General features: G+C 34.7%; 2 protein-coding genes across 2 annotated transcripts in view; both read right to left on the bottom strand.

Moving 5' to 3' along the window:
- Positions 1 to 745: 745 nt before the first annotated feature.
- LOC109053084 (Schwann cell myelin protein-like) overlaps positions 746 to 27,870 on the bottom strand; it is a gene marked incomplete at its 3' end in the record, with an annotated part of 32,103 nt that continues 4,978 nt past the window's right edge. Inside the window, exons 6-10 of the mRNA XM_042737547.1 lie at positions 7,319 to 7,470; positions 6,737 to 7,000; positions 5,832 to 6,095; positions 1,125 to 1,418; positions 746 to 897 (exon numbers count right to left, since the gene is read on the bottom strand). Coding sequence (XP_042593481.1) covers positions 746 to 897; positions 1,125 to 1,418; positions 5,832 to 6,095; positions 6,737 to 7,000; positions 7,319 to 7,470 — 1,126 coding nt within the window. The remainder of the gene's footprint in view (positions 898 to 1,124; positions 1,419 to 5,831; positions 6,096 to 6,736; positions 7,001 to 7,318; positions 7,471 to 27,870) is intronic.
- On the bottom strand, positions 16,202 to 21,623 carry LOC109062095 (sialic acid-binding Ig-like lectin 5). The gene is made up of 6 exons (XM_042737650.1): positions 21,514 to 21,623; positions 21,090 to 21,148; positions 20,566 to 20,928; positions 20,097 to 20,420; positions 19,736 to 19,999; positions 16,202 to 16,534 (listed from the first exon to the last, which is right to left on the bottom strand). The coding sequence occupies exons 2-6, from the start codon at positions 21,136 to 21,138 to the stop codon at positions 16,239 to 16,241; spliced, it is 1,296 nt and encodes a 431-aa protein (XP_042593584.1). The 5' UTR covers positions 21,139 to 21,148; positions 21,514 to 21,623; the 3' UTR covers positions 16,202 to 16,238.

Below are 27,870 nucleotides of genomic sequence, written 5' to 3'. Positions count from 1 at the left end.
TCAGAATGAATCCAGATGTGTCATCGTCTCTGGTTTCTGAAGGTTTTTCTTTTTCTTCTGAAAAACGTTATCAGATCATCAAAAAAATGTATGCTTATATAAAATCTCAATCAGAATCACAAATCCTCCTTGTGATGAAGCTAACAGCAGATGAAGTCTCAGCAGAGTGATGTGTGATCCAGGATTATTATCAACTAAAACCAAAACCATTTAAGAAAAGTGTTTTGAAATCTTAAGTCTATATTTGATTTCAGCTAGTTTCTGAAGCAACAATTGAACTTATTAAACTGACATAAAAAACTGACATAAAAAATAAATAATAAAAAAGAAACGATATAGTACTAAATATATATTAAAAATATAAATAAAAAAAATCATCATAGTGGTACTAAAATAACACTTATTCAATATTAAGTTTAAAGTTAAAATATTTTAACGGTACTAAATAGCAATAAAAAAAGCTAAAAATACACAAAATTACTAAAACTTTAGATTTTATTTTAATATTATTTTACTTTAGTTTTAGTCATTCTGTTGTGTTTTTCTAATCTTTATTCGTTTAAATTAGTTTTTTATTCATTTTAGTTTTAGTTATTTCAGTACTTATAATTATTTGTGTTTTATTTCAGTTAACATTTATTTGCTTTAAAAAGTATTTTTTTTAGTATAATAACCCTGTTTTATGCTATATATATATATATATATATATATAATATATATATAATGTGTGTGTGTGTGTGTTATTTAGCTTTATCTCATCATATATTACACCAATATTGTGGTTATCATGTTTTCTTCTTTGTTCCCACCGTTCATAGCAGAGCATCAGGATGCACGTGATCATCATCAGTGAGGCTCCGACAGCAGCTCCGAGAAGCAACGACGGAGGATGGAAACCTGCAAAACAGTGTTTTGTTGCTCAGAGGTTGGTCTTTCATAGTTCAGGAGATCTCAGATCTGAAATTGACATAATTACACTTTTTAAAAGTGTACTCTAAGTGTCATTAATCATTTATCATCTCAAGTAGATTTTTCAGTACAATTAAGCTACTTCTTTTTCACATGGATAAAGATATCATTTGTGATCTTTCTTGTTGATCAGATGAAGCCGTTGTGTTTCTCACGTGTGTCTTGTGGCGGTGGGACGGCCTGAAACTGTTGGCTGGCTCTGACGCTGCCGTGTTTGTTTGTGCTGAAACACTGCAGGACGTCCGTGTCTGTGAGGGACTGATGGATGGTCAGGACACTCTTCACTCCTGTGCTTCCTAACGTCTCCTCACTGATGGAGGTTTCTGTAGAGTTAGAGAGCTCATGTCCGGACAGACGCCACTCTAGTGTAGGGCAGGGATTCCCATGAGCCTCACAGACACACTTCGTTACACTGCTTCGGCTGCAAGAGCTGGAGATATTGGGAGCAACTGAAAGAGAAAATATAATCGTTATGATACAGAAGATCTTGATGGTCTCTACAGTGTAAAACATGTTCAGAATCTGAAGGATAAAACACTAAAAATACCATGGTAAAAACATGTTAACAGCAAGTTCCCTAAGAAATCTAACAGGATATTTAATGCATTTAAATTTGTATTTACATATCTGTAATGATAAAGCTGCTATTTAGTACATATAATTAGTATTTAGTGTTAATTTAGTATCACTGAGATTAAGTTTTATAAATATTGTTGTGTTTTGGTCATTTTTAGACATTTTGTTAATACGTCTGTATAGATTTTATAAATTTTTAATGATCTCTACAGTATAAAAAAAAATCATGTTATTAAATTTAATTGTAAAACACTAAAAATGTCACGGTAAAACCATCTTAATCAGTTAAAAGCAAGTTCTCTTACTGTGAAACAATAAATCTAACAGGACATTTAATGTAATTTTACAGTAAAATACTGTTAAATGTACAGTTTTTAGAAGTTAAAAAAGCAAACCATCTTATTTAAATTTATTTTATTTTATTTATAATTTAGTATTTTATGGTGGTTGTCAGTATATTATAAGAAAACAACAAAACATATTTTAGTATTTCAGCAAATTGGTTAAACAAAAATATACAAATATCTAAAATTAAGCTAAAATAAAAAAAAATAAAAACAAAAAAGTTCATGAGAAAAATAGACAAAAAAAAAAAAAAAAAAAAACATAACCTAGAGCTAATAGTTTTCTAAAGTAGAAAATAGGAACAAACCACAATTTTTAAGTTACGGTTAGTTTAGTCTACAAAACACCACACTGGTGAAAGTGCCATTATTGTGCTGAAGAACTCATTTTACTCTTCTGACTACAATAGTACTCTGTTATAAAAAGTCTTTAATTGATATAATTCACCCAAAAATGGACAATCTGTCATTTACTCACCAAACCTGTATGACTTTTTTTCAAAAAGATATTTTGAAGAATGTTGGGAACAACACTGGACCCCATTGACTTCCATGGTATGAATGAAAAGATACTGAGACATTTCTCAAAATACCTTTCTCAGAAAAGTAAAGAAGTCATGCAGGTTTGGACCAAGGGTGATAAATGTTGACAATTTTCATTTTTTATATGCAAACATTATTTCATTATTTAAGCCATCCTAGGTGTATATGACTTTCTTCTTTCAGGTGAATACAATCAGAGTTGTTTTAAAAAAGATCCTGGTTCTTCCAAGCTTAATAATGTCAGTGAATGGGTGTTTTTTTCAATAGTCCAAAAGAAGTCCAATAAAGCGCATCCATCCATCATAAAAAGTGCCTCACCAGTTCCAGGGGGTGAATAAAGGCTTCCTGTAGCGAAGCAATGTGTTTTTGTAAGGAAAATATAAATTTTTAAAACTCTAGCATTCCGCTAACTGTCGTACGCACATTCACAATAACAACGTTCTGGTGGCTGACGTAGTCGTAGCGTAAGGTCCGGTGAGATGTGACGAATGTGGAAACGCAGCAGAGAAGGCAAAACAAAACAATGGTCACTAATTAGAAGTACAAAGCAAAGATTTGCAAAGAAAAATGTTGGAGGATTTTGATACAAGCCCTAGAGGAGACTGGTTTTCCTTTGCTAAAGTAAGGAAACTTTGCTTCCTTTGCTCCCGTAAACAAACATTGGTTCTCAAGAGACTAGCATATTCTCATCGGACCTTACGCTACGACTACTTCGTCCGCCGGACGAAGTGTTATTGTGAATGTGCGTACGACAGTTAGCGGAAGCTAGAGATTACTGTTTATAAATTTTTAAATATGGATTTTTTTATTACAAAAACACATCGCTTTGCTACAGGAGGCCTTTATTCAACCCCTGGAGCCATGTGAGGCACTTTTTATGATGGATGGATGCACTTTATTGGACTTCTTTTGGACTATTGGAAAATAACACCCATTCACTGCCATTATAAACTCGGAAGAGTCAGGATATTTTTAATATAACTCTGATTAGATTCATCTGAAAGAAGAAAGTCAAATACACCTAGGATGGCTTGAGAGTTGAGAAAATCATGGGGTAATGTTCATTTTTGGGTGAAATATCCCTTTATTGTGCAGCATCTAGTGTTTGATCACTGCATTGGCTTTATAGAAGAGCTGCTGACAGCTTCTTGTAATTTCACTGGTTTAAGTGCAGTTTTATATCGAAACCTTGCATTTTAAAATGCTGTGGTGTAACTTGAACATGTTGCTCTGTAACAAAATCATTTACAAAAGGGGAACTACATCTCCTTTTGTCTTCTCAGATGCATTTTCTGTAAATAAAGACGTTTGTCACAGTGCTACACCCATTTCACAACTTTTCCAGCATGCAGCCTGTGCACAGCTGACTGTACAGTCAATCACCATTTACCATTGTCACCATACCCTGTGATGCACACACAGCATGTAGCATGTTGTGTAGTGTAGTTTATATGATAGAATCCACTTCAGCTTAAGCTACAGTCATGGGCAAAAATATCAGCCCCCTTGGTAAATATGATCAAAGAAGGCTGTGAAAATTAATCTGCATTGTTAATCCTTTTGATCTTTTATTAAAAAAATTCACAAAAATATATCCTTTCATTGGATAACAAGAATTTAAAACGGAGGGGAAATATCATTATAAAATGAATGTTTTTCTCAAATACTCGTTGGCCACAATTATTGGCACCCCTAGAAATTCTTGTGAGTAAAATATCTCTGAAGTATATTTCCATTCATATTCACAATTTTGAGCACTCCAGCATGATTATAAACATGAAATCATCCAGCTCTGGCTTCCTGTTTCACAGAAATATAAAGAGAAGGGAAAACAAATCTCAAATTCCCTTAATCATCCATCACAATGAGAAAAACCAAAGAATATATTTCTGATGTGCAGCAAAAGATAATTGAGCTTCACAAATTGGTGAAGTGGCTTTAAGAAAAGAGCTAGAGCTGTGAAAATTCCCATTTCCACCATCAGAGCAATAATTAAGAATTTCCAATCAACAGAAAATGTTACGAAATTGCCTGGAAGAGGACGTGTGTCTATATCATCCTAATGTGTGGTGAGAAGGAGAGTTTGAGTAGCTAAAGACTCTCCAACGGTCACAGCTGGAGAATTGCAGAAAATAGCTGAGTCTCTGGTTCAGAAAACCTTCAAAAAAATTGTCAGACAGAACCTACATCAACATATGTTGTTTGGGAGGGTTACAAGAAAAATTCTCCTACCTCATTCAAAAACAAACTAAAGCATATTCAGTTATCAGACACGACTGGAACTTTAAATGGGAATGGCTTCTATGATCAGATGAAACTAAAAAAATAGCTTTTTAGCAACAAACACTCAAGATGGGTTTGGTGAACACAGAGGAAAAAAGTACCCCATGTGTACAATGAAATATACTGCTGTATTTTTGATGATGTGGGCCTATATTTCTGCTGAAGGTCCTGAACATCTTGTTTAGACACATGGCATCATGGATTCTATCAAATACCAACAGATAAAAAAATCAGTAAGTGACTGACTCTGTTAGAAATCTTATAATGGGCCATGTTTGGATCTTCCAACCGTACAATAACCCAAACACAAACCTCAAAAACAACACAGAAATGGGTCACTGAGCTCAAAACCAAGCTTCTGCTTGCTATAGCCATTCCAGTCCTCTGACCTGAACCCAACGGAACATGAGAGGAGAAGCACCAACATGGAGCTGGGAATCTAAAGGGTCTGGAGTGATTCTGGATGAAGGAATGGTCTCTGATCTCTTGTCATGTGTTCTCTAACCTCATCAGGCATTATAGGAGAAAATTTAGACCTGTTAAACTGGCAAATGGAGGTTTAAAAAAGTATTGAATAAAAGGGGGCCATTAATTGTGGCCAATGTGTATTAGAGAAAAACATTTATTTCATAATGATATTTCCCCCCATTTTAAATTCTTATTATCCAATGAAAGGATACATTTTTGTGAATTTTTTAAATAAAAGATCAAAAGGATTAACAATGCAGATTAATTTTCACAGCCTTCTTTGATCATATTTACCAAGGGGGCTGATATTTTTGTCCACGACTGTATATGTAAAGTTAATATCATTTAAACATACTTTTGTGGTTTTTGGAACTCTTTAGTGTCTTTTCAGTGCTGAAATTCATATTTTGACTGTGTGAAAAAAAAGTACGCTATTCTTGCATGCTTTTATGGTAAAGCTGGAACTTATTCATGTCAGTTTACTTTTATTTTCACCTTAAACAATGCACTTTGCATTCAGTGCTGTCTAGAGCATTATGTGTTTGCTGCAGTTACTGTAGTTATTGTACTATATTCACAGTATTTGTTATCAGGGATCACATTGAGTTAATCAGATTAAATTAATTTGAGGTCTGTGTTTTTACTCACACTGAACATCCAGTTGAATTGTTGCATTGCAGTGGCCATGCTGGTTTTGAGCTTTACAGCCATACCGTGCACCGTGTGTAGCGTTTGTCACAATGTAGCTGTGATTATATCCAGTCTGGAGGAGCTCAAACTGAGATCCTGTCTCTGTGTACCAGGTGTAGTTCACTGCTGGGTTTGCATCACTGCTGCAGCTCAGAGTCACTGGATTGCCCCTCATCACTGAGCCGGAGGGAAACGCTGACAATGATGTGTTTTTTGGAGCATCTGAGGAAAAAGGATGTGCAATGTATGTGTGATTTTACACTTCAAGAGTTGAAAGGCTGCAGGTTTAAACCTCTCTATTTTACAAGTTTCAGATCACCATGTACTTCCACTGGACTCAGCTGATTACAGATTACTTGTACTGGACATCCACAAAAGTAACAAGTACTGACACTGGACGGCCGGCAGATTAAAAAGTATTTGACTGGATGTCGTGGTATTTAGTATTATGCCATTTTTTTTAATAATAGTATAGTGGCTCTGATATCGGGAGAAAATGAAGACTCTTATGTTCACTTTTACATTCAGCTACAAAACACCTGCATTGTTTACGAGACATTGTTGTCTCTACAGCTGCTCGATTGTGGAGAAAATGACAGACAGCATAGAACTGGCTGAGGGCGGAAATATGCTAATATGGGACAGTCTGTCAGCGGCCGTGGGCGGGGCTTAAGCAATATGATGTCATACTGCTCAGAAAATCAAAACGGCTTGATAATTGAGACTTTATGTTTTGGGGGGTTTAAAAAAAAGGATTTTTATCATTGTAGGGTGGTTGTTTCCTCACACTGCTAAGACACATTTATATGCAAACACCATGTAAAAGTGAATTTTGCATCCAATGTCCCCTTTAATATACTCACACTGGACGTCCAGCAGCACTGATGAGTTCTGTGTGCCGTGTTTGTTCTCAGCTGTACAGTAGTATCGTCCGCTGTGTGTCGGGTCGGTGTTGTTGATGGTCAGGTTTGGTCCGGTCTGAACTGGATTCAGAGGTCTCTCAGTGTCTCTGTACCAGGTGTACTTCACTGCTGGGTTTGCATCACTGCTGCAGCTCAGAGTCACTGAACGGCCCTCCAGAACTAAACCAGCTGGATTTATCCTCACCGATGTGTTTTTAGGAGCATCTAGTGGAAGACAAAATGCTTTAGACCATCCCAATATATATGGTTATTATTTTACAATTTTTTTTTATAAATAATTAAGTTGTTAACAATAAGAAATAACACTAATGGGTAGTGTGAGAAACGTATAGTGAAAAAAACCATGATTTTCAAATAATATTGAAGGAGTTCAAATGAACGCTGCATAATTATTGCCATTTTATATATATATATAATATTACATATAAGTATTATATTTCATGTTTGATACATAAAGCCTAAAACCTAAAGTCTGATATTCTAATGATTGTAAAAAAATGAGTTATGACTTGTAATACTCACACTGGACGTCCAGCAGCACTGATGAGTTCTGTGTGCCGTGTTTGTTCTCAGCTGTACAGTAGTATCGTCCGCTGTGTGTCGGGTCGGTGTTGTTGATGGTCAGGTTTGGTCCGGTCTGAACTGGATTCAGAGGTCTCTCAGTGTCTCTGTACCATTTCTAATTCAAACACTGGTTTGCATCACTGCTGCAGCTCAGAGTCACTGAACGGCCCTCCAGAACTAAACCAGCTGAATTTATCCTCACTGATGTGTTTTTAGGAGCATCTAAAAGAACAGAAAGAAATGTAGGCAGGAACAATATATAGTCAAATTTTACATCTATTATATGCAGCATAAAGGTTGGTAATGCTACACTGTGCAAAACAAGTGACTTTAAATATTTGGAATATTTGTATGAATAAAGACTATATAAAGAAAATATACTTTATAGTTTCTGTACTGTAATAAATCATATGTCAATTAGCACTGCATCATTCATGAATTGTATTTATTTATTGTGTTTATTTTCTTAACCTTTTATCACTTCATTCTGCTTGTTATTCAGATTAGCTGCAGATGTAGCCTGGCACGTCTGTGAGCACGAGATCACTTCTCTTTCAGTACGAAAAATTCTTTATCTCATTTTCATAAAATAAAAGGCTATAGTATGCTACTCATTTGCTAATCATGCTGGAAACATGCTAGCGACATGCTAGTAACTTGCTATTCATACTAATGACATGTTAGTCACTTGCTAATCATGCTAACATGCTAATGAAATGCTAGTCACTTGCTTATCATGCTAACATGCTAATGACATGCTAGTCATGCTAGTAACACGCTAGTCACTTGCTAATCATGCTAGCATCATGTTAATCACTTATTAATCATGCTAACAACATGTTAACAACATGCTAGTGACTTGTTAATAATGCTAACAACAACATACTAACAACATACTAAAGACATGCAAGTAACTCCTAATCATGCTAAAGACATGCTAGTCAGTTGCTAGTCATGCTAGCAAAATGCTAGTCACTTGCTAATCATGCTAGCATCATGATAATCCCTTGTTAATCATGCTAACAACATGCTAGAAACATGCTAAGGACATGCAAGTAACTTTGTTAATCATGTTAACAACATGCTAGTTACTTGCAAATAATGCCAGCAACATGCTAGTGACATGCTAATCATGCTGGAAACATGCTAGTGACATGCTAGTAACTTGCTAATCATTTTACCGACATACTATTCACTTGCTAATCATGCTTTAAAATTACTTCAAATTAGTTAAAATCGAAAACCCACAAACTTTAAGCTTTTAAAACTTCAAACTTTCTGACTAAGCTTTTTTCAAAACAACTTAAAGTTTGCCTACAAACTTTACTATCTAGTAGGTATTTAAATTTACTTCAATTGTTGTAAAGTAGAGGGACACCACTTGCCACCACAAATGAAGAAATACAACTTTCATGCATTATCAGATAAATCTTGCGCTCTTATTTCAAGGTTGTTGTTAATGCTGTGGTTATTTTAACAGTTTCATTCGTACATTTGGTTTAACAACATTGTTAAAACACATTTATCATTCAATGGAACTGTGCTTTAGACACTTAAATTTTTGTTCTGTTCATACAATTAATGCGTAACCTTCGAATGCTCATGTCATTGGTATGACTGAGAACCATTGAAAAAACTACAGAAAAGTAAAACTACTTCACTTTAGCAATACTGGCCACGAGTACTAAGGAGAGATCACACAAAACAATCTAAAAATGTGTCAGTGAGACGAACTGAGCGTGAGCACAGTCCTGTGACAGCCACAGGTGGTAAATAGTGCAGCACGTGAAGGAGAGATGCGAGGCACAAACACTTTTCAAAGTCTCCATTAATTTCTGCTTGTAGTAATTTAATTTGTGTATATTCTGAAAGCATCGACTCGCTATAGAAATCGCGATTCATTTGATTCTTAGCATTTTAAATCGATTAATGTTGGAAATAGACTATTCATGATTAAAAATCATGTTTCAAGATCGATGCATCGAGAAAACGAGTGAATCGTTACACCCCTACTTTAATACTCACACTGGACGTCCAGCAGCACTGATGAGTTCTGTGTGCCGTGTTTGTTCTCAGCTGTACAGTAGTATCGTCCGCTGTGTGTCGGGTCAGTGTTGTTGATGGTCAGGTTTGGTCCGGTCTGAACTGGATTCAGAGGTCTCTCAGTGTCTCTGTACCAGGTGTAGTTCACTGCTGGGTTTGCATCACTGCTGCAGCTCAGAGTCACTGAACGGCCCTCCAGAACTAAACCAGCTGGATTTATCCTCACTGATGTGTTTTTAGGAGCATCTAAAAGAATAGAAAGAAATGTAGGCAGGCACAATATATAGTCATATTGAACATCTATTATATGCAGTATAAAGGTTGGTAATGCTACACTGTGCAAAACAAGTGACTTTAAATATTTCTAATATTTGTATGAGTAAAGACTCGTAATTAGGGCTCTGAATCTTTGGGTAGACATTTTATGATTTATTGGTATTTAAAGTTTATTTCAGCTGTTGTAAAGCAGAGGGACACCACAAATGAAGAATGACCCAGCAACAAACACTACTTTCATGCATCTGATTGTCAGATAAACCTTGCGCTCTTATTTCAAGGTTGTTGTTAATGCTGTGGTTATTTTAACAGTTTCCTTCATACATTCTGTTAAGACCCTATAGTTTTGTGTTTGTTCTGCTGGTTTGTGTGTGTCTGCCCAGGTTGCTGCTGATTGGTTCCTGCAGACTCATTGCTGTCATCCTCTGATTGGTCTCATCTCCTTTAAAAGAGATGACAGCATTTCCTTTAATGGGGGGCGTTTGTGCTGTGCTTGTGCTGATTTACGTATGCTTCGAGAGAGATTGTTTGGATATTTGTTGTTTTGTAACGCTCCTCTGGCTTACCCGACCCTTGCCTGTTGTACGATTGTGATTTTGGATTATCCCTCTGAACTTGATTTTTCTTTTTAAATATTTATTGTGAATATTGTAAATAGTTTTTGGGAAAGTAAGAAGTCAGACGCCATCTTTTGTTTTTGTAACATTTGGATCTCTGTTTTTGGATTAGGTAGTTAGGTTAGAGAGTTGTATTTTTTTATTTAAATTTTTTATTTTATTTTGGATAGGTAATTTAGAGGGTTTAATATTTAGAATGTTTTGTTTATTATTTTGGCACCGTCGGCTCCTGAAATTGGACTCCCAAATAAATATTCAAAAAAAGTTGATTGTTCACACTAATTTTTGTCCATGTTGCGCTCTACCCCTAGACAGGGCATAACAATTCAGTTTAACGATATTGTTAAAACACATTTATCATTCAGTGGAACTGTCTGTATGCTTTAGACACTTACATTTTTGCTCTGTTCATGCAATAAATGCGTAACCTTGGACAACTCATGTCGTCGGTATGACCGAGAGCCATTGAAAAACTACAGAAATGTAAAACTACTTCACTTTAGCATTACTGGCCACGAGTACTAAGGAGAGATCACACATCAGCTGCTAAAAAAATGTGTCCGTGAGATGAATCCTGTGACAGCCACAGGCGGTAAATAGTGCAGCACGTGAAGGAGAGATGCGAGACACGAACACTGTTTAAGGTCTCCATTGATTTGTGCTTGTAGTAATTTAATGTGTATATATTTTGAAAGCATTGAATCACTATAGAAATCACAATTCATTCGATTCTTAGCATTTTAAATCGATTAACATCAGAAATCGTCTATTCATGATTAAAAATCATGTTTCAAGATCGATGCATTGTCAGGGTTTGCAATCGATGCATCGAGAAAAACGAGTGAATCGTTAGGCTACACCCCTACTCGTAATACTCACACTGGACGTCCAGCAGCACTGATGAGTTCTGTGTGCCGTGTTTGTTCTCAGCTGTACAGTAGTATCGTCCGCTGTGTGTCGGGTCGGTGTTGTTGATGGTCAGGTTTGGTCCGGTCTGAACTGGATTCAGAGGTCTCTCAGTGTCTCTGTACCAGGTGTAGTTCACTGCTGGGTTTGCATCACTGCTGCAGCTCAGAGTCACTGAACGGCCCTCCAGAACTAAACCAGCTGGATTTATCCTCACTGATGTGTTTTTAGGAGCATCTAGTGGAGGAGAAAATCATTCAGGTGATTACTTTATGATTTACAGCAATAATTATAGATTCAGTCAGAATAGATTGAAATAATTCCTGTCTTACACTGAACACTTAGCAGACGGGACTCTTGTTTTGTGATCTGCTTCTGTAGCTGGTGTGCTGCAGTGCAGGTGAAAGTGACTCTATGATGACGGTGAGAAACAGTGAAGTTCAGATCAGAGATGAGCTCAGTTTGGCTCTGATACTGCTGTCCTGTGACACTCTCGATGAGAGACGAGCTCCATGTGAGAGATGGTGGACGAGATGGACAGAAGATCTTAGTAGAGCAGCGCAGACTCACTGAACTTCCCTCAATCACCTCCACCTCCTTCTTCATCACCTTCTGCTGATCCTTAAAGACACTCAGTGTGGGTTTGGGTGGAGATCCTGAAACACAGACAGAGATTCAGTCAAATATTACAAGATCATATGGATCGTTATAATTGAAAATAAAAGTTTATTTCTTACAGTAGAAGATTTATTTTTCATGTCCAGTCACACTATAGAAGCAGCATGAACAATATGACACTCACCTAAGACGCCAATTTGAACTTGAGAGTATGTAGGTCCTGTGTAGCTATGTTTCAATTTACCATTGGTTTCAATTCTGAAGTAATATGACCCTCTATGACTCTGATCAACATCATCGAAGCGTGTGGTGCAGTTTTTCTGTGTAGCAGTGCCAAATATTTTTCCTTTTAACAGTCCAGTGTTGGAGCTGCTGGAGTCAAACACAGCGGTACTTCCTCCGGCTTTAAACCACATTCTTTTTGCACTGTCAGTGAGGTCATCTTTATATTGTTGATCAATATCAAATGTGCAGGTGATGAAAACACAAGATCCTTCCAGAGCTTTTACTTTCTTCGGCAGTCTGATTTTGTATCCACACAAAACACCTAAAACAAAGATAAACAGACAAAAGGAAGAAATCATACAAAGTCAATATGCAGAACACACTTCAGCAGACCTTAATGCTCTTTAACTCATGAACGTCACATGAAAGTGCTTTCATAATAATAATTAATTTTGTTAAATAGAGGAATAATCTATAAGAATGAGACCTTGTATCAGAGATCCAGTGAGGAGGAACGTCACCAATGTTTCCATCATTTACATTCACCTTACAGCAGAATAAACAAACAAATGAAGACATTTTATAGAATTAAAAAAGCAGATTTATCATCTACAGGTGTGTGTGAGGGTAATTGTTGATTGATAGAATTAAAAAATTATATTTTGTGTATGAATTTATAGCTCTCTTGTTGGTATAATCTTATTTCTAGATTTGTACATGAGAATACAGAACAATACTAAAGATTAAAAAACAGCACATGCTTATCTTGAACATGTTTCAGAATCTCAAAGCTACAGGAGTAAGTGTAAGTTTGAGTGTGTTGTGTGTAAATGACTTACCAGAGAAGAGAGTTGAAGACAGAGCTCAAGCTGACGCTTCTACACTGAACGGAGGGAGAACTGTGTGTGAAAACAACACAATTTAACTCAGATTAGAGATTCAGCACTTCTCCTTTAGTCAGAACTCAGTAACAGTAGCCTGACTGAGAAATATGCAAATCAGTATGAAGCTTATGAAACATTCAACACATTTCTTTATATCTGCTTGAAACAAATCATGTGAGATCCAGTGTTCAATGTTGATAATAATTCTCCATATTCAGTAATACGTGTTGAATCAAATTAAAAATGAAATCCAAGAACACTATTTGCAGGCTTTTTCTTCTTCTTATCTTTTGCATTTTTTACTACTTTGAGATATTATATTGTATATCACCATTGTGTTACGTTAATATTTTCTCATGCTCTGAATTCAGTTTGTTTACTTCAAATAAGGAACATGTTCTTGCCCAAGATACTGACAGAAGCTGAAAGTGAAGTCTGTGTAGTCAATACGAGCTGCTCACTTCTACAGCCATTTAATTAGACCTGTATAGTAAGTGTGATACTGTCAACATTTGCATTTAGTCATTTGCCTTTTTTTTTTTTTTTTTCCGTGTTTTTATGCTGTTAATTATCTGAAAGTAAAGTTGCTTCTGCCGCCTAGTGGAGCAGATGGAAACAGCACATCAGTTCCTATGATTACAACAAGTAACACTCACCACCAGAGGGCACCAAACTCTTATTTTATGTGCTTAGATATAGAAATAGTGATTTTAATAACATTTATTTTTCAATGCTTTTTTATTGTAATGGGAGCTTTATTTGTAAATGCTGAACGTCCATAATTTTGTAAAGTTTACAGTTTTGAATATCAAATTCTTTAATCATAAATGCCAAATGTCCGCAATTGTGTAAGGTTTATATTTCTGAATGGCACAATTTTATTCATAAATGCTGAATGTCCAAAACTCCTCTTTTGTAAAAGGTTTTCTTGCTCTTTAATGGCTGCTTTTATATAATGTTGCTTGTAAAGTTAAATGATGGTAATTAAAAACAAAAAGTAAAACATTTAGGCCTATTGTTCAGGTTTATATTTATACAATAAAAATTTTGAAAATAGAACTGAATTTTCATTTCATGCCGACTTGAAGCCTTAACTGGGTAAAAATCTTGAAAATATTCATTAAAAAAACTCATATTTTACTAATATTTTTTTTTTTGTTTGAATTTCAAAAGATCAGATATTTATTTGTGAGATTGTCAAATGTTTATTTGTGAGATTTATATGCATTATGCTCAAAATATAAACGCTTTCCTTAACTATACAGAACTATACAGGCACAATGTCATTCACAAACCTCAAAATCATATATATTAATCAACAATTTATCTTTTTTCCCCTCATTTGTTCTCTGTTAAAGACAGAGAGTTTTTCAAAGGAAGTCTGATGACTCTGGGAGTGGAATTGGAAGTGACACAATCTGTAATTTAATCAAACATTTAATTAAAACAATTTTCTTCCACACATCAGACTGGGAGTTCCTTGTGCCTGCTTTTATATTAGTTTCAGTTTCAGATTTTATCTTGGTTTATCATTTATATGGACTTATTAAATTATTATTATTATTATTATTAGAGATTGTAGAGATTTCAGAGACATTTTAATGAAGCGTAAGTACATGTCTTAAAACAAAATTGATCATTAAAAATTTTGAACAGTAAATAAAAGTAAAAATTTTAATAAAAATAAACATTTGAATAGGAAATAAAATACATTGGTGTATAATAAAATGCATATTAAAAATAAACCATGCAGGACTGGATTACAGGTGATGCTGTTGTAAATAATGTTCAGCTTCTTGAACCAGGTTTCATTTTGTGTTGCCTGTATTTTTTTTTTTTTTTTTTTTTTTTTTTTGTTTGTTTTTTTTTTTGCCTTTCAGAGTGACTGTAGCTGCTGATTTGCATTTTATGAATCACCAAGAACCACGGTTTCAGATACTGTTACTGTTCTACTGAAGAATAAAGTAATGTACATCTTGAATGTTCTGAGGATGAGTAAATCAACAGCAATTTAGCTTTTTGGGCGAACTATCCTGTTAAAACAATGAGGAAAAAACACTTAAAATATCTTCTTTTATGTTCCACAGATGAAAGAAGGTTCTGTAGGTTTGTTATTTTTGGATGAAGGATCTATTAAATTGGTGCTCAAAGATTCAAAGGTTTTGGTTCAGTCTTGTTTTTCAGCATCATCTGCGCTGACCAGCGCTTCCTTCTGTCTGTAGCGATGGCCCGTGTTTTCATAAATCACGTCTTCTGATGCCGGTGAGGACGAGTCCGTGATCTTTGCTGTCGTGTCTGGTTTTTTGGGCTCTGTCTCAGATTTCGACTTCTTGTTCTCTGCAGGACAGTGTCGGACCGCAGCGTATTCACTGGTCAGCGAGGCGAGGCCCCTGATCTCTCCTGACGGCGGGTCAGCGTTTGTGAAGTCGATGGAGGAATAATGAAGAGATTCAGGTGCACTCGGTGTCTTTGGGAATAAATAACTCACTGTTTGAGTCAGAATGAACCAGATGTGTCATCTTCTCTGGTTTCTGAAGGTTTTTCTTTCCTTCTTCTGAAAAACATGTTTTCAGATCTTTGAAAAATGTATGCTTATATAATATCTCAGTCAGAATCACAAATCCTCCTTGTGATGAGGCTAAAATCAGGTGAAGTCTCATCAGAGCGATGTGTGATCCAGGATTATTATAGTTAACTAAAACTAAAACCAAAACCATTAAAAAATATATTTTTTTAAGTCTATGTTTTATTTTAGCAAGTTTCTGAGGCAACAATTTCACTTAGTTTAAACTGATGTACTAAAATAACAAAAACTGACTTAAACATCAATAATAAAAAACTATATAGACACATAAACACACACACACACACACACACCTATATAACAAAACATTATTAAAAATGACAAAAACACAAAATTACTGAAACATTACAATTTAATATAATATAAAAAATGTTAAGTGATTAAAAATAGTAATAAAAAACTCAGTATCTTAGTGAAATAACACTGATTTGATATTAAGTTTAAAGTCGAAATATTTTAAATATGCTAAATAGCAATAAAAATACACAACAACTTTAGATTTAAATTTTTCACTTTTCACTTTAGTTTGAGTAATTTTGTTGTGTTTTTGTAATATTTATTAGTTCAATAATAGTTTGTAAATAGTTTTTTTTAATTCATTTTAGTTAAATTAGTTATTCCAGTATTTTTTCAGTTAACAATTATTTATAAACTTATTTAAAAACTATATAATTAATTTTATTTATAAGTTTAATGACCCTGTTTTATGATTTATACTTTTGAAATCATATACAATAATAGTTCAGGACGTCCTGAAACTGTTGGCTGGCTCTGACGCTGCCGTGTTTGTTTGTGCTGAAACACTGCAGGACGTCCGTGTCTGTGAGGGACTGATGGATGGTCAGGACACTCTTCACTCCTGTGCTTCCTAACGTCTCCTCACTGATGGAGGTTTCTGCAGAGTTAGAGAGCTCATGTCTGGACAGACGCCACTCTAGTGTAGGGCAGGGATTCCCATGAGCCTCACAGACACACTTCGTTACACTGCTTCGGCTGCAAGAGCTGGAGATATTGGGAGCAACTGAAAGAGAAAATATAATCGTTATGATACAGAAGATCTTGATGGTCTCTACAGTGTAAAACATGTTCAGAATCTGAATAAAACACTTAAAATACCATGGTAAAAACATGATAACAGCAAGTTCCCTAAGAAATCTAACAGGATATTTAATGCATTTAAATTTGTCTATTTACATATCTGTAATGATAAAGCTGCATGCTATTTATTACAATATAATCATTTTAAATGTACTATTGAATTAGTATTTATTGTTCCTTTAGTATCACTGAGATAGTCATAGTTTTTATTAATATTTTGAATCAGTTTTATATATATATATATTTCATTATAAAGTTTTATTAATATTGTTGTGTTTTGTCATTTTTAGACATTTTTGTTAATACGTCTATATAGATTTTATTAATTTTTAATGATCACAGTGTAAAAAAAACATATTCTTAATTTTAATGGTGAAACCATCTTAATTGGTTAAAAGCAAGTTCTCTTACTGTGAAAAAGAATAAATCTAACAGGACATTTAAATTAATTTAAAACAAAAAAAATATAAAACAAAAAATATAAAGAAGTGAAAAAAGCAAACCATCTTATTTAAATTTATTATTTTATTTATAATTTAGTTTTTTATTAGTGGTTGTCAGTATAAGAAAACAACAAAACATATTTTAGCATTTCAAGGGTATATTAACGTTATTTAATTCTGTAAATTTAAGTTCAGTTCACTGTAGATGAATACAAATGTGTTTATGACAAAAATAGACCAAAAAAAACATAACCTCGAGCCAATAGTTTGCTAAAGAAGAAAAGAGGAACAAACCACAATTTTTAAGTTAGGGTTAGTTACGTCTACAAAGATATTTTGAAGAATGTTGGAAACAACACTGGACCCCTTTGACTTCCATTGTTTGAATGAAAAGATACTGAGACATTTCTCAAAATATCTTTCTCAGAAAAGTAAAGAAGTCATGCAGGTTTGGAACAAGGGCAATAAATGTTGACAATTTTCATTTTTATGTGCAAACATAATTTTGATTATTTTGAGCTGTTAACACAATAATGTTGATTTGTTTATGATACAAATTATTAACCCTCAAGCCATCCTAGGTGTATATGACTTTCTTCTTCCAAAAGAATACAATCAGAGTTATATTAAAAAATACCCTGGTTCTTTCAAGCTTTATAATGGCAGTAAATGGGTGTTATTTTTCAATAGTCCAAAAGAATCACAAAAAAGCTCATCAATCCAAAAAAAAAACTTCCTCATCAAACCAATGGGTGAATAAAGGCCTCCTCTAGCAAAGCGATGTGTTTTTGTAAGAAAAATATAAATTTTTAAAATGTTATAAACAGTAATCTCTAGCTTCCTCTAACTGTCGTACAATAACACCGTTCCGGCGGATGACGTAGTCGTAGTGTAAGGTACCGTTAGATGTGACGAATGTGGAAACGCAGCGGAGATAGCAAAACAAAACACTGGTCACGAATTAGAAGTACAAAACGAAAATTTGTAAAGAAAAATGTTGGAGGATTTTGATATACCCTTACCAAAAAGTAGTATACTTCAAGTTTATTTTATTAAGTATACTTAAGTAAAGTTCAAGTATATTTAGACTTTTTGTAAGTAGAAGTCAAGTATACTTAAATGTCATTTTAAGTTATATTTCTGAGAAGTACCATAAAACCCCATTTCTGAGAAGTATATAAAAAGTAAACTAAAAGCATACTCTCCTATTTTTAGTTTAAAAGAAGTATACTAATAGCACACTTGAATAAACTTCTTTTTCGTAAGGGTAAGCCGTAGAGGAGACTGGTTTTCCTTTGCTAAAGTAAGGAAACTTTGCTTCCTTTGCTCCCGTAAACAAACATTGGTTCTCAAGAGACTAGCATATTCTCACCGGACCTTACGCTACGACTACTTCATCCGCTGGAACGGTGTTATTGTGAATGTGCGTACGACAGTTAGCGGAAGCTAGAGATTACTGTTGAAAGACTGAAAGAAGAAAGTCATATACACCTAGGATGGCTTGAGAGTGAGTAAATCATGGGGTAATGTTCATTTTTGGGTGAAATATCCCATTACTGTGCAGCATCTAGTGTTTGATCACTGCATTGGCTTTATAGAAGAGCTGCTGACAGCTTCTTGTAATTTCACTGGTTTAAGTGCAGTTTTATATCGAAACCTTGCATTTTAAAATGCTGTAGTGTAACTTGAACATGTTGCTCTGTAACAAAATCATTTACAAAAGGGGAACTAAATCTCCTTCTGTCTTCTCAGATGCATTTTCTGTAAATAAAGACGTTTGTCACAGTGCTACACCCATTTCACAACTTTTCCAGCATGCAGCCTGTGCACAGCTGACTGTATAGTCAATCACCATTTACCATTGTCACCATACTCTGTGATGCACACACCATGTCAGATATCACAGCATGTAGCATGTTGTGTAGTTTATATGATAGAATCCACTTCAGCTTAAGCTATATGTAAAGTTTATATCATTTAAACATACTTTTGTGGTTTTTGAAACTCCTTAGTGTCTTTTCAGTGCTGAAATTCATATTTTGACTGTGTGAAAAAAAGTATGCTATTCTTGCATGCTTTTATGGTAAAAAGGCTGCAGGTTTAAACCTCTCTATTTTACAAGTTTCAGATCACCATGTACTTCCACTGGACTCAGCTGATTACAAATTACTCGTACTGGACGTCCACAAGAGTAACAAGTACTTGCACTGGACGGCCGGCAGATTAAAAAGTACTCGACTGGATGTCGTGGTATTTAGTATTATGCCATTTATTTTTTTAAATAATAGTAAAGTGGCTCTGATGTCAGGAGAAAATGAAGACTCTTATGTTCACTTTTACATTCAGCTACAAAACACCTGCATTGCTTACGAGACATTGTTGTCTCTGCAGCTGCTCAATTGTGGAGAAAATTATGGACAGCATAGAACTGGCTGAGGGCTGAAATATGCTAATATGGGACAGTCTGTCAGCGGTCGTGGGCGGGGCTTAAGCAATATGACGTCATACTGCTCAGAAAATCAAAACGGCTTGATAATTGAGACTGTTTATGTTTTTGGAAATTAAAAAAAAAGGATTTTTGTCATTGTAGGGTGGTTGTTTCCTCACACTGCTAAGACACATTTATATGCAAACACCATGTAAAAGTGAATTTTCCATCCGATGTCCACTTTAATACTCACACTGGACGTCCAGCAGCACTGATGAGTTCTGTGTGCCGTGTTTGTTCTCAGCTGTACAGTAGTATCGTCCGCTGTGTGTCGGGTCGGTGTTGTTGATGGTCAGGTTTGGTCCGGTCTGAACTGGATTCAGAGGTCTCTCAGTGTCTCTGTACCAGGTGTAGTTCACTGCTGGGTTTGCATCACTGCTGCAGCTCAGAGTCACTGAACGGCCCTCCAGAACTAAACCAGCTGGATTTATCCTCACTGATGTGTTTTTAGGAGCATCTAGTGGAGGAGAAAATCATTCAGGCGATTACTTTATGATTTACAGCACTAATTATAGATGATAAGTCAGAATAGATTAAAATAATTCCTGTCTTACACTGAACACTTAGCAGACGGGACTCTTGTGTTGTGATCTGCTTCTGTAGCTGGTGTGCTGCAGTGCAGGTGAAATTGACTCCATGATGACGGTGAGAAACAGTGAAGTTCAGATCAGAGATGAGCTCAGTTTGGTTCTGATACTGCTGTCCTGCGACGCTCTCGATGAGAGATGAGCTCCATGTGAGAGATGGTGGACGAGACGGACAGAAGATCTTAGTAGAGCAGCGCAGACTCACTGAACTTCCCTCAACCACCTCCTCCTCCTTCTTCATCACCTTCTGCTGATCCAGAAAGACACTCAGTGTAGGTTTGGGTGGAGATGCTGAAACAGACAGAGACGCAGTCAAATATTACAAGATCATATGGATCATTATATCCAAAAAATGAAGGTATATATTGTACAGTAGTAGATTTATTTTTCATGTCCAGTCACACTATAGAAGCAGCATGAACAATATGACACTCACCTAAGACGCCAATTTGAACTTGAGAGTATGTAGATCCTGTGTAGCTAAGTTTCAGTTTACCATTGGCTTCAAGTCTGAAGTAATATGACCCTCTATGACTCTGATCAACATTATCGAAGCGTGTGGTGCAGTTTTTCTGTGTAGCAGTGCCAAATATTTCTCCTTTTAACAGTCCAGTGTTGGGGCTGCTGGAGTCAAACACAGCGGTACTTCCTCCGTCTTTAAACCACATTCTCTTTGCACTGTCAGTGAGGTCTTTTTCATATTCTTGTTCAATATCAAATGTGCAGGGGATGAAAACACAAGATCCATTCAGAGCTTCTACTCTCTGCAGCAGACTGATATTAAAGCTACACAAAAAACCTAAAACACAAACAGACAAAAGGAAGAAAGAATACAAAGTTAATAAGCAGAACAAACATCTGCAGCACTTATTGCTCTTCGATCTCATGAAGGTCACATGAAAATGGTTTCATAATAATAATTCAGCTCTTAAATAGAGGAATAATCTATAAGAATGAGACCTTGTATCAGAGATCCAGTGAGGAGGAGCGTCACCAATGTTTCCATCATTTACATTCACCTTACAGCAGAATAAACAAACAAATGAAGACATTTTATAGAATTAAAAAAGCAGAAATGTTGGACCTGTTTTTTATTGTTTATCCTGTGCACCTATCAATCATCTACAGGTGTGTGAGGGTAATTGTTGATTGATAGAATTAAAAAATCATATTTTATTGTGTATGAAGTTATAGCGGTTTTGTTGGTATAATCTCATTATTTCTAGATTAAAGTTTAAGGTTTTTTTTATTTCTAGATTTTACATGAGAATGCAGAACAATACTAAAGATAAAAAACAGCACATGCTTATCTTGAACATGTTTCAGAATCTCAAAGCTACAGGAGTAAGTGTAAGTTTGAGTGTGTTGTGTGTAAATGACTTACCAGAGAAGAGAGTTGAAGACAGAGCTCAAGCTGATGCTTCTACACTGAACGGAGGGAGAACTGTGTGTGAAAACAACACAGTTTAACTCAGATTAGAGATTCACCACTTCTCCTTTAGTCAGAACTCAGTAACAGTAGCCTGACTGAGAAATATGCAAATCAGTATGAAGCTTATGAAACATTCAACACATTTATTTATATCTGCTTGAAACAAATCATGTGAGATCCAGTGTTCAATGTTGATAATAATTCTCCATATTCAGTTATATGTGTTGAATCAAATTAAAAATGAAATCCAAGAACACTATGTGCAGGAAACATGCTTTTTTCTTCTCATCTTTTGCATTTATTACTTCTTTGAGATATTATACTGTATATAAACATTGTGTTACGTTAATATTTCTCATGTTCTGAATTCAGTTTAACAGTTTACTTCAAATAAGGAACGTATTCTTGACCAAGATACTGACAGAAGCTGAAAGCAGGAGAGATTTCAGCAGAACACTGCTGTCTGTATGTAAGGTTTCTGTGAAGTCAATACGAGCTGCTCACTTCTACAGCCATTTAATTAGGACTGTATAGTTAGTGTGACACTGTAAACATTTACATTAAGTCATTTGGCAAATACATCATAGAGTTAATAAAGAATTTTTATGGGAATATGTGCCGTTTTGTAATATTAAGAGTCTGTCATAGAGTTGTCATCTGTAATATATCTGTACTGAAACTGAATGTGTTTTCATGTTGTTAATTATCTGAAAGTGAAGTCGCTTCTGCCGCCTAGTGGAGCAGATGGAAACTGCACATCAGTTCCTATGATTACAACAAGTAACACTCATCACCAGAGGGCACCAAACTCTCATTTTATGTGCTTAGATATAAAAATAGTGATTTTAATAACATTTAAATTTGAATGCTTTTTTTATTGTAATGGGAGCTTTACAAAATTATGGACGTTCAGCATTTACAAATAAAGTTTACAGTTCTGAATAACACATTTTTTACTCATAAATGCCAAATGTCCACAATTGTGTAAGGTTTATATTTCTGAAAGGCAAATTTTTGTTCATAAATGCTGAATGTCCAAAACTCCTCTTTTGTATAAGGCTTTGTGTAAAATGCTCTCTTTCTCTGTAATGCCTTTATTATATAATGTTGCTTGTAAGTTAAATGATGGCAATTGAAAAAAAAAGTGAAAAAAGTAAAATATTTATTGTTCAGAATAATATTTATGAAATACAAATTCAGAAAATAGAAATTAATTTTCAGTTTATGGCGACTTGAAGCTTTAACTGGATAAAAATCTTGAAACTTGTCAGAAAAAAGGGATAGGCCTATTTTACCAATATTTTTCTATTTAAAATTTAAAAGATCAGATATTTATTTGTGACATTTATATGCATTATGGTCAAAATATAAATGCTATCCTTAACTATGCAGAACTGTACAGGTACAATGTCATTCACAAACCTCAAAATCATATATTTATCAACATTCAGTTTCAGATTTTATCTAATAATAACATTTATAATTACTATCATTATGAAATACTTTATTATAAATAGAAATTTTTTTTTTTTTTTTTTTTGCCTTTCAGAGTGACTGTAGCTGCTGATTTGCATTTTATGAATCAACAAGAACCACGGTTTCAGATACTGTAACTGTTCTACTGAAGAATAAAGTAATGTACATCTTGAATGTTTTGAGGATGAGTACATTAACAGAAAATTTGCCTTTTTGGGCGAACTATCCTGTTAAAACAATGAGGAAAAAACACTTAAAATATAATATTTTATGTTCCACAGATGAAAGAAGGTTCTGTAGGTTTGTTACTTTTGGAATGAAGGATCTCTTAAATTGGTGCTCAAAGATTCAAAGGTTTTGGTTCAGTCTTGTTTTTCAGCATCATCTGCGCTGACCAGCGCTTCCTTCTGTCTGTAGCGATGGCCCGTGTTTTCATAAATCACGTCTTCTGATGCCGGTGAGGACGTGTCCGTGATCTTTGCTGTCGTGTCTGGTTTTTTTGGGCTCTGTCTCAGATGTTGAGGTGTTGTTCTCTGCAGGACAGTGTCGGACCGCAGCGTATTCACTGGTCAGCGAGGCGAGGCCCCTGATCTCTCCTGACGGCGGGTCAGCGTTTGTGAAGTCGATGGAGGAATAATGAAGAGATTCATGTGCACTCGGTGCGGTGGGTGATAGCATGCCTTTATTATCATAAACAAACTCACTGTCATTATCCAGAGAAACGGCCTGATGGAGAAGAAACAGCAAACTGAGTGAAGATCTGCTGAACGACTGTCTGTAATGTCTTTGAGAATGAATAACTCACTGTTTGAGTCAGAATGAATCCAGATGTGTCGTCGTCTCTGGTTTCTGAAGGTTTTTCTTTCCTTCTTCTGAAAAACATGTTTTCAGATCATGAAAAAAATTAATGCTTATATAAAATTTCATTCAGAATCACAAATCCTCCTTGTGATGAGGCTAACAGCAGATGAAGTCTCATCAGAGCGATGTGTGATCCAGGATTATTATAGTTAACTTAAACTAAAACCATTTTTAAAAAAGTGTTTTGAAGTCTAAGACTGTGTTTTAAGTCTATATTTAATTTCAGCTAGTTTCTGAAGCAACAATTTCACTTAGTTTAAACTGACGAACTGAAATAAAAAACTGACATAAAAATTAATAATAAAAAAGAAACTATATAGACACATAAGCACACATATATAACTGGAAAGGACAAAAAGACAAAATTAGTAAAACATGATTTAATATGATAAAATAAAAATATATAAACGGATTAAAAATATTAATAAAAAAGCTTTATTCAATATTAAAGGGATAGTTCACCCAAAAATGAAAATTTGATGTTTATCTGCTTATCCCCAGGGCATCCAAGATGTAGGTGACTGTTTCTTCAGTAGAACACAAACTAAGATTTTAACCTCAAACCATTGCAGTCATAGACGTTGGAACAGGGGGGGCTTTCCGTTCTGTTTTCTTTCAGGATCAAAAATACAACAAATGAAAGCGTTTATCTGTATTTCCGACTGATGAGAACTATGCATATACATTCATAAATCAGTCAATTTTGTATTTTATTATGAGATATTTTATTCTAATGTGATCAGTGACTCAATTTCGACATTTGCAGTAAAAACTTGAAATATAAATTCTCAGAAAATGCATTTAATACCAATATATTGAAACGTCTGTTTATATACTCCATTAATAAAGGAGTCCAGACATTGGAAAAATATCAGTCCACATGCGTTTTATATTTAATATGAGGGAAATAGACATGCATGCGTGACACAAAAAATCTTTAACTTTTAGGTAGCAAAATATTTTTTAGTAATTCTGTCAATTACACTAAGGTTATTACATTGTCTGCTATATATTTGCTTCTTGTTTATTAAATACGGTCAATTGACTGATAAAACATTGATCAAAATTAAGATACAATTTATACAAAACGAATATCTTTTAAAAAGAGTTTTCTATAAAACAAAACTTAATGAACTCGTCAAAATCATGTTTTACCAAAAACAGCGCCGTTGCTAGGAGGGCGCCAGCGCCTCTGCCTCGCGAGTGGATGATAGCCCTGAAGAAGCCTATCAATGATATACCTTTAACGGTAGTATACCTTTAGTTAAGTTATACCTTAAGAGTCTTCATAGCGCGCTAAGAGACAATAGGCTTGTTTGAGATGCGCCTTGCCTCGCCTGAAATGTAGGCGAGAGTAGGCGGCTGCAGTAAGGGGAGGGGTCAAAAAAGACCTTTGAAGTCGGACACTTCCTGAATTTCGCTGTTTTGTCGCCTGCAAACGTCAGCAATGGAGGAGATCGCGTTCGCGTTTTTTATCGCAGAAGAAGTGAATGTAATCGATATACCAAAGGAGGAAATTTAGAAGAATGTTTGCAAACAAGCAGGTTTCTGCCACCATTTCACGTCCATACTATTTTTCCATACTATGCAAGTCAAAGCTGTTTTGTAGCAAACATTCTTCAGAATTTCTTCCCTTGTTTTAAGCCAGACCCTGACACTTCTCAGATGAAACCACACAAAATGAGGCATAATGGCTAAACAGTCCATTTAGATATGTTTGTGTGCATGTATATTTTTAATGGATTGATTTATTAATTCACACAAACATACACTAGTGAATAGTAAAAATTACAACAAGGAAGAATTCTAATTAAGAGAAAAATTAAAATAAATGCATGTCCTAATTCTTAACTTCACTAGGCGTGTTTTGTTTTTGTTTAGTTCGCATGTAATATATAAATAAATGGGTAATCTAATTCTTAGAATAAAGAGAAAATGTATCAGCTGACATTCTCAGCCAAGGAGCATGAAGCTGTGTCGTCAGTCAGTCGTTTCCCATCATGCTTTTGAATAGCGCAGTCGGTGGAGAGCAACTGCGCTCGACTGCTCAATAACACTTTTTCAATATTAAGTTTAAAGTTAAAATATTGTAAATGTACTTTATAGCAATAAAAAAATCACAAATTACATGTACTAAAACTTTAGATTTTATTTTTATACTTGTTTCACTTTAGTTTTTAGTAATTTTGTTGTGATTTTGTAATCTTTATTTGTTTAAATGTATGTAGTTTTTTTTAATTCATTTAATTATTTAATTTAATTAGTTATTGCAGTACTTTTTTTATTTCCGTTACATTTATTTGTTTTATAATTAATTTTATTTATAAGTTTAAGCACCAAATTTTTTTTTTTTATAATGACCATGTTTCATGCTTTATACTTTTGAAATCATCTACAATAATAGTTGAAAAAAAAAAAAAAAAAAAAAAAAAAAATATATATATATATATATATATATATATATATATATATGTATGTGTGTGTGTGTGTGTGTGTGTGTGTGTGTGTGTGTGTGTGTGTGTGTGTGTGTGTTATTTAGCTTTATCTCATTATATATTACACCAATTTTGTGGTTATGTTTTCTTCTTTGTTCCCACCGTTCATAACAGAGCATCAGGATGAACGCGATCATCATCAGTGAGGCTCCGACAGCAGCTCCGAGCAGCAACGACGGAGGATGGAAACCTGCAAAACAGTGTTTTGTTGCTCAGAGGTTGGTCTTTCATAGTTCAGGAGATCTCAGATGTCAAACTGACATAATTACATACTGAATTAACTAACATTCAAAATTTATCTCCAAGTAGGTTTTTTTTTTCAGTACAATTAAGATACTGAATTTTTTAAAGGGTACGTCTAAGTAACATCAAACGTTATTATCTCAAGTATTTTTTTTTTTCAGTACAATTAAGCAGCTATTTTTCTAGTCAAAGTAGATTGCATATTGATAGCAATAACAACAATTACATGTACTAAAACTTTAGATTTTATTTTTTATACTTGTTTCACTTTAGTTTTGTAATTTTGTTGTGATTTTGTATATTTTGTTAAGAGACAACTTCCAAAATTTATAAAGTACATTTATTTGTTTTCTAATGAATTTTATTTATAAGTTTAAGCATTTGTTTCTACTCTTTCACAATAATAGTTGTTGATCAGATGTGTGTGATCAATGTGTGTTGTGTGTCCTTGGTGTTTGTCTCATTATATATTACACCAAATTTGTGGTTATGTTTCCACCGTGTGTCCTTGTGGCGGTGGGGCTCGACGCCTGAAACTGTTGGCTTGCCTCTGACGCTGCCAAGTGTTTTTTGTGCTGAAACACATGGAGGGACTGTTCCGTGGCGGTGGGACTGTGAGGGACTGATGGATCCGTGTCTGTGTCAGGATGGATGTCCAGGACACTCTTCACCTCCCCTGTGCTTCCTAACGTCTCCTCACTGAATGGAGGTTTCTGCAGAGTTAGAGAGTCTCATGTCTGGACAGAACGCCACTCTAGTGTAGGGCAGGGATTCCCATGAGCCTCACAGACACCACTTCGTTACACTGCTTCGGCTGGCAAGAGCTGGAGATATTGGGAGCAACCTGAAAGAGAAAATATAATCGTTATGATACAGAAGATCTTGATGGTCTCTACAGTGTTAAAACATGTTTCAGAAATCTGAAGGATAAAAACACTAAAACTAAAAATACCATGGTAAAAAAACATGTTAACAGCAAGTTCCCTAAGAAATCTAACAGGATTTGTATTTACATATCTGTAATGATAAAGCTGCTATTTAGTACAATATAATAATTTTAAATGTTATATTGGATTAGTATTTAGTATTCATTATTAACTAATATACCATCATAACTTATATACTGACTATAAATTATCACAAAGTAAAAAAAATGAATCAGTTTTTTATATATATTTTTCATTTTGGTTTGAAAGTTTTATTAATTTTGTTGTGTTTTTGTTAATACGTCTAT

The sequence above is a fragment of the Cyprinus carpio genome, chromosome A4, assembly GCF_018340385.1.
Source record: "Cyprinus carpio isolate SPL01 chromosome A4, ASM1834038v1, whole genome shotgun sequence".
NCBI lineage: Eukaryota > Metazoa > Chordata > Actinopteri > Cypriniformes > Cyprinidae > Cyprinus > Cyprinus carpio.
Note: the sequence above shows the minus strand (reverse complement) of the source record. Positions and strands in the feature narration are given on the sequence as shown.